General features: G+C 42.5%; 1 protein-coding gene across 2 annotated transcripts in view; it reads right to left on the bottom strand.

The window, feature by feature from the left end:
* Positions 1 to 18,050, bottom strand: part of NRAP (nebulin related anchoring protein) — a 137,986-nt gene that overhangs the window by 96,269 nt on the left and 23,667 nt on the right. The window contains exons 4-9 of one of the 2 annotated variants that reach the window (XM_077454995.1): positions 11,973 to 12,068; positions 11,778 to 11,864; positions 7,981 to 8,088; positions 6,273 to 6,377; positions 6,085 to 6,192; positions 3,583 to 3,678 (exon numbers count right to left, since the gene is read on the bottom strand). In XM_077454995.1, coding sequence (XP_077311121.1) covers positions 3,583 to 3,678; positions 6,085 to 6,192; positions 6,273 to 6,377; positions 7,981 to 8,088; positions 11,778 to 11,864; positions 11,973 to 12,068 — 600 coding nt within the window. The remainder of the gene's footprint in view (positions 1 to 3,582; positions 3,679 to 6,084; positions 6,193 to 6,272; positions 6,378 to 7,980; positions 8,089 to 11,777; positions 11,865 to 11,972; positions 12,069 to 18,050) is intronic. The other variant, XM_077454996.1, reaches the window with a different exon arrangement.

Raw genomic sequence — 18,050 nt, 5'->3', positions numbered from 1 at the left:
TGCCCAAAAAGAAAAACTTGCTATAGTGTAAAACCAATTTAAAGCGGAGTTCCAGCCAAAATTGGAACTTCTGCTCATTTGTCTCCTCTCCCCCTCCGGGTTCATCTAATAGAATTTCTATATGGACATTCAATCAATGAGATCATTATATAATTTAGTCACTGTTATTAGCGGTAGCGCAGGTCCTTTGTTTTGTAATTTTTGTGTATCTCACATTAGAGCAGTTGCTTACGTAATTTATCCTTTTATCTTTTTAATTGTGCAAGTGTGGTAACTTTGATTGTTTCTTTCAGGCCAGGTTCATACTTGTGCAATGACAGGCATTGTATGTGTTTCGCACCGCATTGCTGTGTAGATCACATGTGATATCTGTGCGATGCGAATTCAGCCATACAAACTGTACATACAAACCAAAATGGTGCAGAACCTTTTTTTTTTTGGTCTGCACTAAAATCGGATCTCATGGGTGTTTACACTCATGGGATCAGATTCCTACACCAATTGATAATTCGCACTGCGATCTGCTAACCGATCTGAGGGTGTCATTAACTTTCTATTGACACCTGCAGCGGTTCGCAGAGGGCAGTGTGAAATGCCTGCAAATCATATGTGATGCATGAACCAGCACAGCAATTGCGCTGGTTCCCGCAACGCATATGTGTGAACTGAGCCTTAAATAAAGTTTTACAGTATAAAGGAGAAATTATACTATTACGGTTTTCTGTAAAAAAAAAAAAAAAAGCTTGCACAATTGCCCATAGTTCTTACTAAAGTATACTTCCAGTAGCAGAAGAGTCTACCTACAAAGGAGTATCAGTATAGGATACACGCTGAAAGCACCCACAGGCGCCATCTGGTGGCTCAATTAAGAGTGACAATCAGCACATTAAACTGTATTAAAATGTAACAAAGTATATTGCAGTTTATCAGTCCTTAGATGTGATTGATGGGTTTGATGCTGACATCCTTCTAAAAAAACTCTGGATTCAGTACTTGCAGAGTCAAGTGAAAGTAAGAGGTCACAAACTGTGATCTGCATAGTAATTTTGGGTGACTGCCTCAAAGTATCAAAGCCAGTGGATTAGCATAATGGGCAGGTAACTAGCATTGTCAGAAGAAGTGGTCCACAAAAGCGGGCTCTGTGTTTCTCCAAGGAAAGGTTTCCTTTAAAGCTGTGTTCCCGTTATAGAGTTATATAATATTTCTATGTGGGTCCCCTACTCTTCCCCCTGTATAATTGATGTAACGCTCATTTAGGATGTAATGCAGAGGAATACTTTGTACGTGGTGATGGTGGCAAATTGGTGATCACATGACTAGAGGACAGAAGCAGCTATGTGGGACTGTTCATCAATACCAGTGAGGCGGAATCCTGCAGGACCATGGAACAAAAATAAATAAACTCCATGCTATGCCCTCTTTACTGAACCAGCATTAGATGCTTACTCTACAGGAGGTAAAGTTTTCAGTGCCAAGAGATAAACAGATGAAGTCCAGTGCATTTTTATTCTGCATCAAAAACGCATGAACTGTGTTTTCCTTGTATTCCAATGGCCCTAGTTCACACGAATGTAGTGTGTTCCAGTGCAATCAACAAAAGTAGAACATGCTGTATTTTTTCTGTATCGAACGCAATAAAGCACATAGGTGTGCGCACCGGGTGTGCTGGGTGTGCCTGGGCACACCCTAATCACCCCGTGCAATGCATATTTCCACTGCTGAAGGTCTCCACCCCTGTGGCAGCTGAGGCTACAGAGAAAGTGACTGAGAAAGTTTCTGTCCACAGTCCCTTTTCCTGCTATTTCCTCAAAGCCCTTCAGGGTCTTTCATGGATAGTGGGAATGCATTATAATGAGCACAGCAGGTGTACAGACTTGGAAACTCAGCACAGGAGTGGTAGGAACCCCTAATGAGGACATAGCTGTATAGGCCCAATAACTCAGAACTGGGACGGTGGGAACCCCTCATAGTGAGCACAGCAAGTGTACTGACCCAGGAACACAGCACAGAAAATAGTAGGAACTCTTCATAATGGGCACAGCAGGTGTACAGCCCTGGGAACTCAGCACAGGGGTGGTGTAAACCCCACATAATGGGCACATCAGGTGTACAGACCCAGGAAATCAACTCAGGGGTGATGGGAACCTCTCATAATGGACACATTATGAGGGGTTCCCACCAGGGGTGTGTACACCCGAATGCTCATGATAGGAATGGTGGGAACCCCTCATAATGGGTACACCAGGTCTGTAAACCCAGGAGCTTATTATAGGTATGGTGGGAACCTCTCATAATGGGTACAGTAAGTGTGTAGACCCAGGAGCTTATTATTGTATATCGATGGTGGGAACCTCTCATAATGGGTACAGCAAGTGTGTAGACCCAGGAGCTCATTATAGGGATGGTGATACCCTCTCATAATGGGTACAGAAAGTGTGTAGACCTAAAAGATCATTTATAGGTATGGTGGGAAAACCCTCATAATGGGTACAGCAGGTGTATAAACTCAGGAGCTCATTATAGGTATGGAACCTCTCATATTGGATACAGCAGGTGTGCAGACCTAGGAGCTCATTATAGGTATGATGGGAACCTCTCATAATAGGTACAGCAAGTGTAGACCCAGGAGATCATTATAGGGATGGTGGGAACCTTTCATAATGGATACAGCAAGTGTGTAGACCCAGGAGATCATTATAGGTATGGTGGGAACCCCTCATAATGGGTACAGCAGGTGAAAAAACCCAGGAGCTCATTATAGGTATGGAACCTCTCATAATGGGTACAGAAGGTGTGTAGACCTTGGAGCTCATTATAGATATGATGGGAACCTCTCATAATGGGTACAGCAAGTATGTAGACCCAGGAGATCATTATAGGGATGGTGGGAACCTCTCATAATGGGTACAGCAAGTGTGTAGACCAGGAATCTCATTATAGGGATGGTGGGAATCCCGCATAATGGGCACAGCATGTGCATGGACCCAGGAACTCATGATAGGGATGTGAGAACTCCTCATAATGGGCACAGCAGGTGTGTAGACCCGGGAACTCATTATAGGGATGTGAGAACTCACATAATGGGCAAGGCAGATGTGCACACCTGAGACCTCCTCAGTACAAAGAAAGTGTGCAGATGCACAGGGATCTCATTAATAGATCTATAAGATTCTGCTAGTTAGTTTAACTCCCCATCATCCACCAAAAAGTGGGATTGCATTTGGGGGTGGAGTGGCCAAAGGACACTTAGGACTCCCTGCAAGAAATCACAGGTGGGATTTCAGCCAACATCACCGGAGGCTTAGAAGTCAATAGAGGGAAAGGAAGAGGGTGTGGGGTGCAGGATTGGAACCATTGATGGGTGTCAGGGGAAAGCAAACCATTAGTGGATTATTTGATTTCAGGATGTGTTGCGGTGAAGGTTTGTAAGATCCTATCAAAGACGACGAATTCTGACTTTGATTCGTGTGTGATTTATGTAAAGACCGGAGGGGATTGGCGGGACGGGAGGAGGTGGGGTGACAGACAGGTGGCTGCATCCAAAGATTGACAGCTCCGCCGGTCCCGCTGGGTGTCACGTACCTGGCTCAGCTCATCTGCAGTTTGTTTAGTAAACGCCACATCTGTCGAGCTCGCTTTTCCCTTCATCTCCCTGTGATATCGCTGGTGATATTTCACCTGGCGCCGAGACAAGAGAGAATAAACGTCAGTAAAATGTAACTGCCAGGCGTCCAACATTAGATGGAACAGGAGAAAGGCTCTGTGCCACGGGACGTGACGACCTGGGGTTGAGGGCTGCGATTCCTGATCTCGGGCGATATGTATCATTTGTCCGCACGCTGTCACATTCAGGAAACATTGGCCCCTACGCTGGCAGGCCAGGATGGCGGCACGGTTGTGCCGTGGTGGGCTGCCAGCTGTCTTGCCCTAAGGGGGGACGGAGGGGGAGATTGGCGTTTGAAGGGGGCCCTGGTGAATTGCGCACGGTTGATGTGCTCAGAACTTGGCCAGCAACAAATGGAGGGCTGGATGGATCTTCCGATAGGAAATCACACAGTGACAGCGGTGGTGGCAGTTCACCGGTGCCCTCTGGAAAGTTATAAGCAAAGTTTTAAGGGGAACTCCGATAAATATTGTTTGCACCTGATGTCACCATAAAGTAATTTAAAGCTTAACTCAGGCCTTCCCTTTTTAGTCTTCCACAGTTGTACAGGCTCCTCTCCTGGGCTGAAATGACTTACTCTGGTATTACTGCACACTGTGAGCTTCTCACAATGTGCATTAGTAAGCTGCAGTATGTCAGATGGTGGTTGCTTTACTAAAACTGGAGAGTGCAAAATCTGGTGCAGCTCTGCACAGAAACCAATCAGCTTCCAGGTTTTATTGTCAAAGCTTAATTAAACAAGATGAAGTTAGAGGCAGCCATGCAGAGCTGCACCAGATCTTGCACTCAGTGCAATTCAGTTTTAATAAATCAACCCCATAGAACAGTGGTCTCCAAACTCCAGATACAGGCCTTTGCTTGCTTTTAGTTGGCCCTTGGGGCACTATTTCAATGGCAACAATGGGGCATTATTCCCCCACACTGACCCCAATGAAGGGTCACAATTCCTCCCAATGACACCAATAACGAGGAAAAGATTCCTCTCAATGACACAAATGATAGGGCACAATTCCTTCCACTGACACCAAAAATAGGGCATTGTTTTTTTCCAATGACATCAGGAGCTTGTCTACTCCCAATAGCTATAGTCCACCCCCCAAAGAAGTCTGAAGGATAGTAAACTGGCCCTTTGTTTATAAAGTTTGGGGGCCCCTGCCATAGAGTCTGCCTCATTTAATGGCTGGAGAACATCCAACATCATCTATTAGATAGACCCTTTTCTCCCCAGCCTGGCTGTCTCTGGCCCGCCACTTTCATTCATTGGATTTCAGATCTTTCAATCATGGACGCTCAGCTTCACATGTGGTCACTGCTGGGAAATATGGTCTACTCTTCCAGACTGACACCGTCCCATCAAGGCATTTTTATATTTGCATAACTCCTCCCAAGAGCCAGCCCACTGCTTGAGTACTGCGGCAGGGTGCTGTGATGTTTTCAGGAAGCTATGTACAGCCCCCTACTGGCCATGATCTGTATGCATGGCATAGGAAAGCACAGACACCCAGTTACTAAATTATCCCTTTGGTAAAAAAAAAAAAAAAAACACTGCTTACATGATCCATAGCTCCCAACTGTCCCTCATTTTGAGGGGATGTCCATCTTTCTTCCTCAATTTGGTCTGATCTATATAGTTGTATATAAAATGCACTATTTATCTTTCAGAAAGTTTTTTTCCCAGTGCTAAACCTTTAATCCTATTTCTAAATTGCTGCATTTGTAAATTCCAAAAGCCAATTTAAAGAAATACTATTGGTAAATAGAGGCACTTTTGGGTTTAAGTAATCATTTTTTTGTAATAATTCTCCTTTAAGGGGGTGTCTTCTCTACCTACATACTTTTGCTAATAGGTGTCTCTCATTCCCATCTTAAAAAGTTGGGAGGTGTGCCCTATGCCACTAATATCCCACTATGGCCACGTCTCCCATAATGCTGTACCTCTTGTGTCTGTCATGATGATAAAGTGGTGAAGGTGGGCAAAGACAGGACTCCCCTGACTCTCATTGATCCTAAAGCTCAACTCCAGGCAAACTACTAAATAAACAGTTTACCTTCCAAAGATTTTGCCATTTTCTTTTTGGCAGATTTGCAATCTTGGAACTCCTGCCAGACAGCAGAGCAAGATCAGCGACCTCGTCTTTTTAACACCACCTTTAAGTAATACAGTTTAGTCACTGATTCAGAGGAAACAGCCAACATGCACAGTTCTCCTTTATGACTAAAGCCTGTTTTGAAGATTATATATTCTGACTTTGATATCCAAAGCAAATGAAAAAAAATTTATTATGAAATATTGGCGTGTGCCAAGTCTACAGGCGAGTGGCAAACGCCAACTGGATGATTTATGGCAAAATAGACTTTTTTACATTCTGCCACTGCTGCTTAATTAACAAAACAATTGTCTAATCTAAGTTATAACTCACTTCGCTGGCTAGCTCATTGGCTTTCTTGGCAATCTGGTAGCCAGGTGTAATCATTGCTGGGAAGCTGCCTTTTCCCCGCTGCTCCTCATAGTTTTCTGGGTATTTCACCTAAAGATCCAAGACAAGGAACACAGATATAACCAAGGAAATCATTGGAGAAGAGCACCATATTATTGATTGGGACTCACATCACTCAGGTTTTGTCCACTGGCCTTGGCATGCAAAATATCTTTGGTGTCCACTACGCTGCTGTACTGAGAGATGCGTTCTTCATGACCACGCTTGTATTCCAACTGTTGCAAGAATGAAGACAGTAAGTGCACAAGAGGGATATTCTCTGTATAAACAGAACAAACCATTATAACAAAACAGTGAGCAGGGGACAAAGTCATCATGGAGAAGAGGCAATCCCCAACACAGTGTTTGGGGAAACCACCTCCAACATAGTAACTGAGGACACCACCCACAACATAGTAATTGGAGGATACTACCTCCAACATAGAGATCAGGGTGATCACATTCAACATAGAAACTAGGGAGACCTCTTTCAAAATAGTTACTAGGGAGACCACCTCTAACGTAGTGACCACCCCCAACACATTAATTGGGGATGCTACCTAAAATGTAGTGACCAGGGAAACCTCCATCAACTTAGTGATCACCCCTGAGACAGTGACTGGGGACACCGCCTTCAAAAAACACAGAGATCAGGAAGACAATCTCCAACATAGAAACTACAGAGACCACCTTCAAAATAGTTACCAGGGAGACCATCACCATCATGGTGACCAGGAAAACCTTCCCCAACTTAATGACCACCAGCAAGACAGTGATTGGGGACACTGTCTCTAACACAAAGATCAGGGAGACCACCTCCATCATAGAGATCAGGCAGACCATCTTCAATATAGAGATCAGAGAGTCCATCTCCAACTCTGGTGACCACCCTAAGACACTGATCGGGGACACTGCCTCCAAAATAGTAATCAGGGACATGTCCTCCAACACAGAGATCAGCGAGACCACCTCCAACATAGAAACTAGAGAGACCATCTTTAACATAGTTACTAGGGTGACCACCTCCAACTTAGTGACCGCCCACAACACAGTGATTGGGGATGCTACCACCAAAATAGTGACCAGGGAGATCACCTCCAACATATTGACAGGGGTGATCATCTCCAACCTAGCGACCAGGGAGACTGCCTCCAACCTAGTGACCAGGGAAACTACCTCCAACCTGGTGGCCAGAGAGACCACCTGCAACCTATTGACCAGGAAGGCTATCTGCAACATAGTAACCAGGAAGACCAACACCTACACAGTGACCATGGAGACCAGGGACATTTTCCAGAACACAGCAACCAGATAGACCACCTCTAATACAGTGACTGAGGACACCACCTTCCAACACACTGACTATGGACAACATCTCCAAAATAGTGACCAAGGAGTATGCCTCCACAGTGACAGAGGACACAACCTCCAGCTTAGAAATCAAGGAGACTACCTCCAACATAGTGACATTGGTCACCATATTTGAGACAGTATCCACCCCCAACACAGTGATTAGTTGTACCACACTCATTACAGTGTTCTGGGAGACGGCCTCCAATACAATGATCAAGAAGAACACCTACAACATAGTGACCTAAGAGACCTTTTCCAATACAGTGAACAAAGATAGTATCCTGAACACAGTAAGTAGTTAGACCACTTCCAACACTATGACCAGGTAGACCACCCCTAGCACAGTGAATGGGGAGACCACACTCCATACAGTGGTCAAGAAAACCTTAAACAGGGAAACTACCCCCAGCACAGTGACTGTGGAAACCGCCCAGCACAGTCACCAAAGAGACCACCTCTATCACTGTCTGCAATACAATAACTTACATTGCTGGCCAAGTGACCGGCCTTTCTGGCAGTCTGGTAGGCTGGAGTTATCATGGCCGGGAAGCTTCCTTTTCTTGTCTGTTGCTCAAACTCTTCTGTGTATTGTACCTGGCAGGAGAGGACACTAATGTAATTATGGGCCACTGTACGATGGTTTTGAATTATCAATGCAAGATCTGCAATCAGTGCCATAATATTACACACTAGTTTAGCATCAGACGTACAAGTGGAGAAAATACTTATTTGACCCCTGTAGATTTTCTAAGTTTGCCCACTTGCAAAAAAATGAAGGGTCTATAGTTTTTATCATAGGTGTATTTTAAATGATAGAGACAGAATATCAACCAAAAATCCAGAAAAAAACACATCATACAAATGCTATAAATTGAGTTGCAGTTCAGTCAGTAAAATAAGTAGGTGATCCCCAAGCAAAACATGACTTAGTACTTGGTGAAGAAACCCTTGTTCTCAAGCACGGAGCCAAGATGTTCTTGCAGTTGGTTACCAGGTTTGCACACATCTCAGGAGGGATATTGGCCTACTCTTCTTTACAGATCTCCTCTACATCCTTAAGGATTCTTGACTGTCTCTTGACAACTCAAAGTTTCAGCTCCCTCCATGCATTTACTTTTGGATTAAGGTTTAGAGACTGGCTAGGCCACGCAACTCAGTGCTTCTTCTTGAGCCACGCCTTTGTTAGTCTCATCTGACCACACCACTTTCTCCCAATCCCTCTCTGAATCATTTAGATGTTCATTGGTATGACTGTACATGTGTCTTCTTGAGGAGGGGGACTCGTCGTGTTTGGAGAAAGACAAATGCTGGCTATGACCCTAAGAACATCATCCCTACAGTCAAGCACGGCGGTGGAAACATTATGCTTTGTGGCTGTTTCTCTGCTAAAGGTACAAACCGACTTTGCCGCATTGAGGGGTCAATAGATGAGGCCCAGTATTGTAAAATCTTGGGTGAGAACCTTCTTTCTTCAGCCAGAACACTGAAGATGGGTAGTGGATGGGTCTCTGAGCATGACAAAGACCCAAAATACACCATCAAGGCAACAAAGAAGTGGCTCAAGAAGAAGCATATTACGTTAATGGAGTGGCCTAGCCAATCTGCAGACCTTAATCCTATAGAAAATGTATAGAGGCAGCTAAAACTTTGAGTTGCCAAGCGTCAGCCAAGAAACCTTAAGGATTTAAAGAAGATCTGTAAAGAAGAGTGGACCAAAATCCCTCCTGAGATGTGTGCAAACCTCGTAACCAACTACAAGAAATGTCTGTTCTTGCCAAAAAGGATTTCTCCACTAAGTACTATCTCATGTTTTGCTTGGGGATTAAATACTTATTTTAATCACTGAACTGCAACTTAGTTGATAGCATTTGTATCATGTGTTTTTTCTGAATTTTTGGTTGATATTCTGTCTCTATCCTTTAAAATACACCTATGATAAAAAATATAGACTCTTCATTTCTTTATAAGTGGGCAAACTTACAAAATTTGCAGGGGATCAAATAATAATTTCCCCCAAATTATGTCAGGATAAGGGAAGAGATCAGAATGGTACCTAGTGTGCATTCACCTGTGTTGGACACTATTTCCCTTGTAACAAAATAGTAGGGGTCTCATTTTAAACAAAAGAAGTCCTTGTTAAGGTCTCGACTAGAACCACATTGACAGTCAACTGTAGTCCCTACAAGCCTAGCCAGGTTCCTGTTTTGCTGTAGTGCATTCTCCCAATCTGCCACCTAATTGTCTATGTCATAAGCTTGCTGATGATAGTGGTACCAAGTACTGTACATTGCTTTCTGACACATCACCAGCAATAACTACCCCACTTGTTAACCCACTAGGGGGGTTCTGGCAAAAGGCCATCACACACACAGCAATGACTACACACACACAAGGCTACTGTTGTTCTTCTGACTATATCCCACTGTGACCCCAGTGCAAAAATACAGTCTGCATCATATATCAGTATCACTTTTATGCACTCATTGTGTCGTTAAGTAGCGGGAACACATTATAACAATTTCTTTATTTTTCCCTAATTAATAGTATTCCTTCTCTTTCCAGCCATTGACTCCACCCTCAGTTATTTAATATAGAAACATTTGACTGTCAGAAGAAACTTTCTAAAGCAGCCCTTCTCAACCAGGGTTCTGTGGTAATCCCTAGAGTTTATCCAGAGGTTGCTAATCAATATCTGCCTCTCAGATATGTAACCACTGACACCAGTAATCTTTTTAACCTACTGTAACTGGAGCAATCTTCCCAATGACCACCAAACTAAGGGGCATTCTTCCCTTTGACCACCAATGAAAGGGACATTCTTCTTAATGCCCACCAATGAAAGGAGCATTCTTCCCACTGACCACCAATGTAAGGAAAATTCTTCCCACTAACCACCAATGTAAAGAGCATTCTTCCCAATGACCACCAATGTAAAGAGCATTCTTCTCAATGACCACCGATGTAGGAGCATTCTTTCCACTGACAACCAAGGCAAGACATTTTTCTCTCACTGCCGACCAATATTGTAAGCCTTCTTCCCAAGGTCCACCAACTTAAGGAATATTCTTCCCACTGTCCACCAATGTAGAAAGTGTTCTTAATACTGATCACCAATGAAAGGTGCTTTCTTCTCACAGACCATCTATGTGTTGGGCATTCTTCCCAATGACCACCAACGTAAGAGCATTCTTCTTACTGACCACCCAGCTAATGTACTGTGAGCTGTAAATCTAGTAATTATTGGCAGATATTCCCTGAGACCTGAAAGTTATTTTAAGGGTTGCTCCATGTTAAAAAAAAGTTGAGAAAGGCTTCGAAGAAAACCTACAGGAAATTCTAGTCAAGCAAAGTAGGAAGAGATACTGAAACTGTGGTGGCTCATCCCTTGTGGTCAATGCCATCTGCAGCTTTTCCTTTTTGTCCTAACCAGAGCCTGAGCTTTATTGTAGTGTTTTGGTCTACCATTTACCTCTAAACCCAAGAGAAGCCTATGACATTCGATCCTAGTCCCTATACTCTTCACCATTGTAGAGACAAAACAATAAATAAAATCTGACTAACATATGAAATAGATTTGTTAGTTCTACCAAAAAGTGGAGAAACTGCTCAAAAGAAATTTATAATTTGGCAAAAATTGTCAAAAAATTCCCATTAAAATTCATGAAAATATTAATTTTGACATGCCTATAAGCTATGCGATTAAAAAAAACCCCCCAAAAACACATATTGCAATTATTTCTCTAATTTTGAATGAACACCATTTGCAGAGAACATGCAAAGACAGTTCAACAATTATCAAGGTGTATTAGGTGGTCATACAAACATTTAAGTTGCCTCTTGACACAGGTAACTATTGTGTGACAGAACATTGATGTGTGATGTTTTATATGGGGTCTATGGTGATCCATAGCCTGACAGATAACTCCATCCTGCTGTCTAACAATGGATCTGTTGGCCATAGACTTAATATAAAGTATCTTGTATGACAGCCTTCATTTCACACATCAGCATGCTGTCACACAATGGACCCTGTGTCAACATTGATGTGTGATGTTTTGTATGGGGTCTATGGTGATCAATAGCCTGACAGATAACTCCATCCTGCTGTCTAAAAATGGATCTGTTGGCCATAGACTTAATATAAAGTATCTTGTATGACAGCCTTCATTTCACACATCAGTATTCTGTCACACAATGGACCCTGTGTCAAGAGAGAACTTGACTGTTTGTATGACCACCCAATACACCTTGATAATCTAATGTTTGAGATGTGAGAATCTTACATTGTTTAGTGTCTTCTGAGCCTGCTCAATTTGGACCATGTTTGGGTCAATATCGGAGAACCAGGATTTTCCTTCTTCATAGGCTTTCTGTGGATAAAGAACATACAATATTGAGGATGCACACAGGATCTCCAGTAGATACAGAGATGGCTAGCAAGCCTAGGGGTCTCCCATCACTGAGTGTGCCCAACTAACCATCTTCTCCATGTTGTAGCTCTGTTCATGTGCACTGGACTTCATATCCCAGTGGAAAACCGATTTATATCGCTCGCCATCTTCCCGGTATTTAATCTGCGAAAACATTGGAAAAGTAAACATACTAACTCAGAAAGGCCTGAATATGTACAAATTAAATGAAAATAGGGTTTCAAAAACATAACGCACAATGATAATATCCTTTACATTAAAGTAATCCTGTGATTTACCCATAGAGGACAAAGCAACATTTTCCCTTAGAGCTGAACTCAAAGCAAACAATTACAATCATAATCTTCATATAGGAGAGATAAATTGCCTGCCAAGGGATTTGTATTTCTGTCCATCCAGTCCTAAGTTTTACCCAAAGCTCACCCTATCTGGCAGGGTGGGGGACTTGAGTTTTTTCTGAATCAGTAAAGTAATAAATACGGGACTTGTCCCCCACACACAGGGCTGCTAATAAGGGGGTAAAGTCAGGCCTACTGTATAGGACCCAGACCTCATCAGTTCAGCAGGGGAGCCTGGGCAGCAGATTGAAAAGGATCATGGACAGAAGGGGGTAATCATTGTGGCGGAGTCAATTACTAGAACTGATCCCATGTGTGGCTCACCCTGCAGCAGCTGAAAGGAGGCAAGAGAGGCCATCTTTCAGCTGCTGCAGGGAGAACCACACGGGGGGATCGTGCCAGTAATTTTTCCTGCCCCGCCACAGTAATCACTCCCACTTGTCCGACTCCCCCTTGTGCCCGTGCCCACCTGTGTTCCCCACTTTCCCCCACACTTTTGGCTTTCCACCCCCTCACTTCTTTCCGGCTTGTAGCTGCTGCAGGAAGGAACTACAGAGGATTGGTTCCAGTAATCCCTCTGCCTTGCTGATAAATATTGATATACAGTCTCCAGACCTTAATCCTAGGGAAATCAGACCTTAATCCTATGGAAATTGTATGGAGGGATCAGAAACTTTGAGTTGCCAAGCGTCAGCCAAGAAACCTTAAGGATTTAGAGAAGATCTGTAAAGAAGAGTGGACCAAAATCCCTCCTGAGATGTGTGCGAACCTGGTCACCAACTACAAGAAATATCTTACCTCCCGCCAACAAGGGTTTCTCCACCAAGTACTAAGTCATGTTTTGCTTGGGGATCAAATACTTACTTTACTCACTGAACTGCAACATAATTTATAGCATTTGTATCGTGTTTTTTTTAATGGATTTTTGGTTGATATTCTGTCTTTATCATTTAAAATACACCTATGATAAAAATGATAGACTCTTCATTTCTTTGAAGGCGGGCAAACTTACAAAATCTGCAGGGGATCAAATAATTCTTTTCACACATATATACAGAATATGGCTAACAAGGGCCCATTATTTTGGGTTTGTTACATGTTATCAAGTGAGTGAGCCCCTGTGCATCAACGCGTTTCACTAATCCGCTTCTTTGTGACACATAAAAAGGAAAATAGAAACAGGCCTCACTGTATAGATGGAGAAATGCATAGATATAAATCATATTTCATTACATATGTTATTACTTGCAGAAACACATATATATCATTTGTTCATCATGTACAATATATTCACCTTGCCTGGGTCTGAATATACACATGTTAGAGTCTCCCATGGTGGTCACTGGAGTATAAGGAGAGGCGTTAACATATGTAATGAAATTTGATTGATATGTATGCATTTTTCCATCTATACAGCGAGGCCTGTTTTTCTTCTATTTCCCCTTTCGTGTGCCCTGAAGAAGCAGATTAGTGAAATGCGTTGACCCACAGGGACTCACTCACTTGATATCATATATAACAAACCCAAAGTACTGGGCCCTTGTTGGCCATATTCTGTATATATGTATATACATGTTTTTATTGGCATGTTTCTATGTGTAATGTTAAAATTTTCTTGTTTATAAGTAAAATATGGATTTTATTCAAATAATGTGGTCCAATTTCCTCTAAAGTCTGTCCCCTTGGTTTTTCCTTCTTCCCAGTTTTAATTGTTTTTAATAAGTAGTGGCACTACCACATGTCTGCTAAAGAGCAGCATGTTTATGTGCATGTTGGGAAGATCTGCAATTTTGTGCGCATTCTCAACACACACAAGGTGTGCACCTAGCCTTACCTTTGCTATCCCACTACTACATTCTCTAGTAGAAAGTAGGGCAATCCCTGTGTAAGCTCTAAGTTAGAGCTTCTAAAGGACTGAGGGATCTTCCCCTTCCCATGTGACAGTGCTGGGTGCTACAGCCACCAGTTACCAATACCTAGCGCTGTCACATGGGAAGCACAGTGAGCCACATGCCCAAGTACTAGGTATTCCTCTTCTTGGTTGGACAGAGCTGCATTGAGTGAGGAGAAGGTAGGTATGCGCAGCTGGTAAGGACTGGACCATCTCTGTTCAGGCATTATCCAGAGTCACCATCGCCTTCTTGGACTGTGGTGCCAGCTAAGATATGACACAATCATGTAAATCGTGTGCACAAATGTCTGACACAGATCAGCCACTGCTGCAGCCTCTCCAACCTTGTGTCTTGCTACAATGTTCCAATCTGATCACTGGGAGACTGAGGAAATATCTCCTCCTGGCAGCAGCAGACTGATGGCATTCTCTCAGCCTAGGCAAAGTCACTGATTGGAACTCAAGGATGGCTTTTACCTGATAAAACGTGGAGCTGTCCAAAAAATGATACTGTTGTTGTATATTGTCATATGTCTGGAGAATTTCCTGCAGAATTGTAAAGTTACTGACATGTCCACTCTAAAGGGCTATATTATCCCATTTTAGCAAGCTTCAAGCTTTCATTGGAAAAAAGAGGCACTTGGCAGGTATTTTTCGAGAGGTGACATATAACGCAGCGCCTGCCCTGGTGTTGGGTGACTGGTGCCTGAAGAGTGATTGACAGGAACAGGAGCTGGAAGTGGAGAGCGGGGAAGGAAATTGCCTCCCAACATACATGATCTGTAAATAACCGCTCTCACATCTCAGCCATGAAATAAAAATAGCCGGGAATACGGGGAACATTCCAGAACACTGGCGGCCTGCAAGGGGGAGCAGGACGTACTGTGAGGACCCCCAAGCCTCATTATTATGTCTGGCCACAGCAGGCAGCTGTTGTGTAACCACCAGAGAGGACATTGTTACATGTCTGGAGGATCACCCCAGCATTCTCCTCATGACCACACACTAAATAGTTCTGCACCATTTGGGCGGATGATGCCACAAAAGATGATTCTGTGCCTCAGTCTGATGGAAAGTGCAACTGTTTTCACCAATCTGCAATGGATTTGTGTTCCCAGAGCCTAATTAATATGTACAATATGTTACCACCAGGTGGAAACAGACAGTCTACCTTATTCAATGAAAAGTTCAATTCATACTTTCTTATAATTAAAATTAAAAAAAAGTTCATAATTTCTAATTAGTTTAGTAAATGAAAACTGTTACTTTTCAATAAAGAAGAAGACCCATATATTGCCAACATCCCAATTTGAACATTATTATATATAGTCCTTTCTTCAGGGGCATTTCCTAAGAGGTAGTGTTGCTATATTGATATTTTATAATGAGACAGTCACACATCAAAAAACCCTGACCTTTGTCTCCTTATAGAATATCAAAATAGCAACACTACCTCGCAGGAAATTCCCCTGAAGAATGGACTCTACATAAGTCCAGAAATGTGTCGGGCTTAACATTGAAGAATTTGCATTCAAATTTGATATCTGATTTTGTTCTTGTCTTTTATGCAATTACTGATGGTGTTGTATGCACCACATATTTTATATTAATACATTTCTATATTTTTTTCAAAAAATCTGCTGATCAGTTGCCTTTAAAGAAAAAGTAAGCTCTCCCACTCTGATGCTTCTTTTCATTTCGTCCATTATAATAAGTCATTATCAGACTATAGCCATTGTAATCCAGCCCAAATCACATATTACTTACTGTTTAAAGAAACTTTAAAAAACTTGTTTCCAGGGGTTAGGCAGCGCCATCTTAAGTATTGTTTTTTAAGTCCACAGTGGAGTGTATTTCCGCCCTTACATTGAGCACTTCCTGTACTGTTAACCAAGCCTCCTTCTCAATCCAATGTTTCTATCGCAACCCTGCTTCCCTGTTCATAGCTTACTTGTTTATTTCATAGTATTTACTTGTGCCGATGTCTAATGTTTCCCTTTGTCAGACTTCAGCTGATAAGACTGCAGTAATGGCCAAGTTTAGACTGTATGTCATGTCACATGATCACATGGTGTGTAGGAGGAAGCTCTGAGTGATTAGCAGAGTTCAGTGTTGTGCCGTAGGAAGTCCTGATAACAGATAGATAAGACATAGGGAGTGTGCCTTAAATCAGGGGAGATCTGGGCATGCTCAGTGACTTCATTCTACAGAACAACAAGGATTATAACAATACTAAGCAAATAAGGAGATATCTACAAGCAGTGTTCATTAGGGGTTTTTATGCTGATTTACATGGGACAAAGTTGTGGGGGAGGGTTTAGAACCACTTTAAGGTCCCTTAGTATCTCCTTGGGGGGTATTCTATATATAATATAAAAACATTTTACGATCTATGTATAAAACGTTTGCTGAATGGATGTGACACACACTCACACATTGCCAAGGAAACGTGCCATATTATGTGTACTAGAACTATCTCCTATGATCATAAGTGGCATCTAGTGGCCATAATGTAGTATTTGTTTTCAAATACCGCAATCAGGGGAAAAAAAATGTTGCCCACTAGATGGTGCTAATGATCATACAAAATATTCTATAAAACATTCTACAAATAATTCTATAAAAAAAGGTATGTGGTGAGTTTCGTTGGAGCCGCACGTCGCATTTTTCAGCAAACACTACACACAGAAAACTTTGGGGGAGAACTGGAGTACTCAGAACCTGGTGAAGCTGTGCATGGTAACCAATCAGCTTCTAACTTTAGCTTGTTCAATTAACCACTTAGCGACTGCCCCCCGTAGATTTATTGCAGCAGGGGGCCACACTGCGTCAGATCACGTACCTAGTATGCTGCTGGCGACCCATGGGACACATTGATTGAACACAGCGGGGGCAAATCAGCAGGTCTGGTGGGACCCAATGATCATTTGTGTGAAAGGCAGAACAGCAGTCTGCCTATGTAAACAAGGCAGACCGCTGTTCTGTGAGAGGGTAATGATCGCCCCTGATGTTAACCCCTTCCCTGCCATTAGTACAGTGACAGTGCATATTATTTTGCAACCATAAATGTGTCTGGCTTGTACATAATAAGTAAACATTGCATGAAGGCATGATGCACAACAACAATATGCAATCAATAAGATTTATTATATACAAAATATATAGTAACATAATAGTATAGTAACATATTAGTTCATATTGTAGACATTGTAAAAACCAAACTCGTTGTGTGTCTGCACAAAATAATGAACATAGCCTATATTAATTGGTACTTTGTGTTTTGCCTCTGTTTATTGAAAGTGTCAAGGCTGGTTCACACTGGATCGCTGTATGTGTGTTTTCCCCCACCGTATGCAAACATGCAAGACACATGTGGGTGCCATGAATTGCTAACGACACACCCAACACATCTGTTTGTGGCCACCGAATCGCATGGTAGAAGTACTACATGCGCTACCCTTTTCCACCGAATAGGCCAGTGATGGCGAAAATTGGCACCCCAGATGTTTTGAAACTACATTTCCCATGATGCTCACCTACAATGCAGAGTGCATGAGCATCATGGGAAATGTAGTTCCAAAAAATCTGGGGTGCCAAGGTTCACCATCACTGGAATAGGCTGTCAAAACCTGAACAAATCGGACTGCACAGGAAGGAATACATGCATTCCAGTGTGACTACGAAACACAAGCAAAAGAGGGCGCAACAGCCCCACCAGCCTTATCCCACAATATTTATAAAGACATAATCGTCATAATTTATACTCACAACCATATCAATTAAACAGAGAACAGAGGGAATATGATCACTTATAAAAAAAGGGATAAAAAGGAATTTATAATGTTCTTTTTATCTATAAATGTTTGCATTTCCATTTTAAACTGAATAGGTTGTTTT

Source organism: Lithobates pipiens, unplaced genomic scaffold, assembly GCF_037356315.1.
Source record: "Lithobates pipiens isolate NorthernLeopardFrog02 unplaced genomic scaffold, aLitPip1_a1.2 Scaffold_25, whole genome shotgun sequence".
Taxonomy (NCBI): Eukaryota; Metazoa; Chordata; class Amphibia; order Anura; family Ranidae; genus Lithobates; species Lithobates pipiens.
This window is presented reverse-complemented; position numbering and strand designations above follow the sequence as displayed.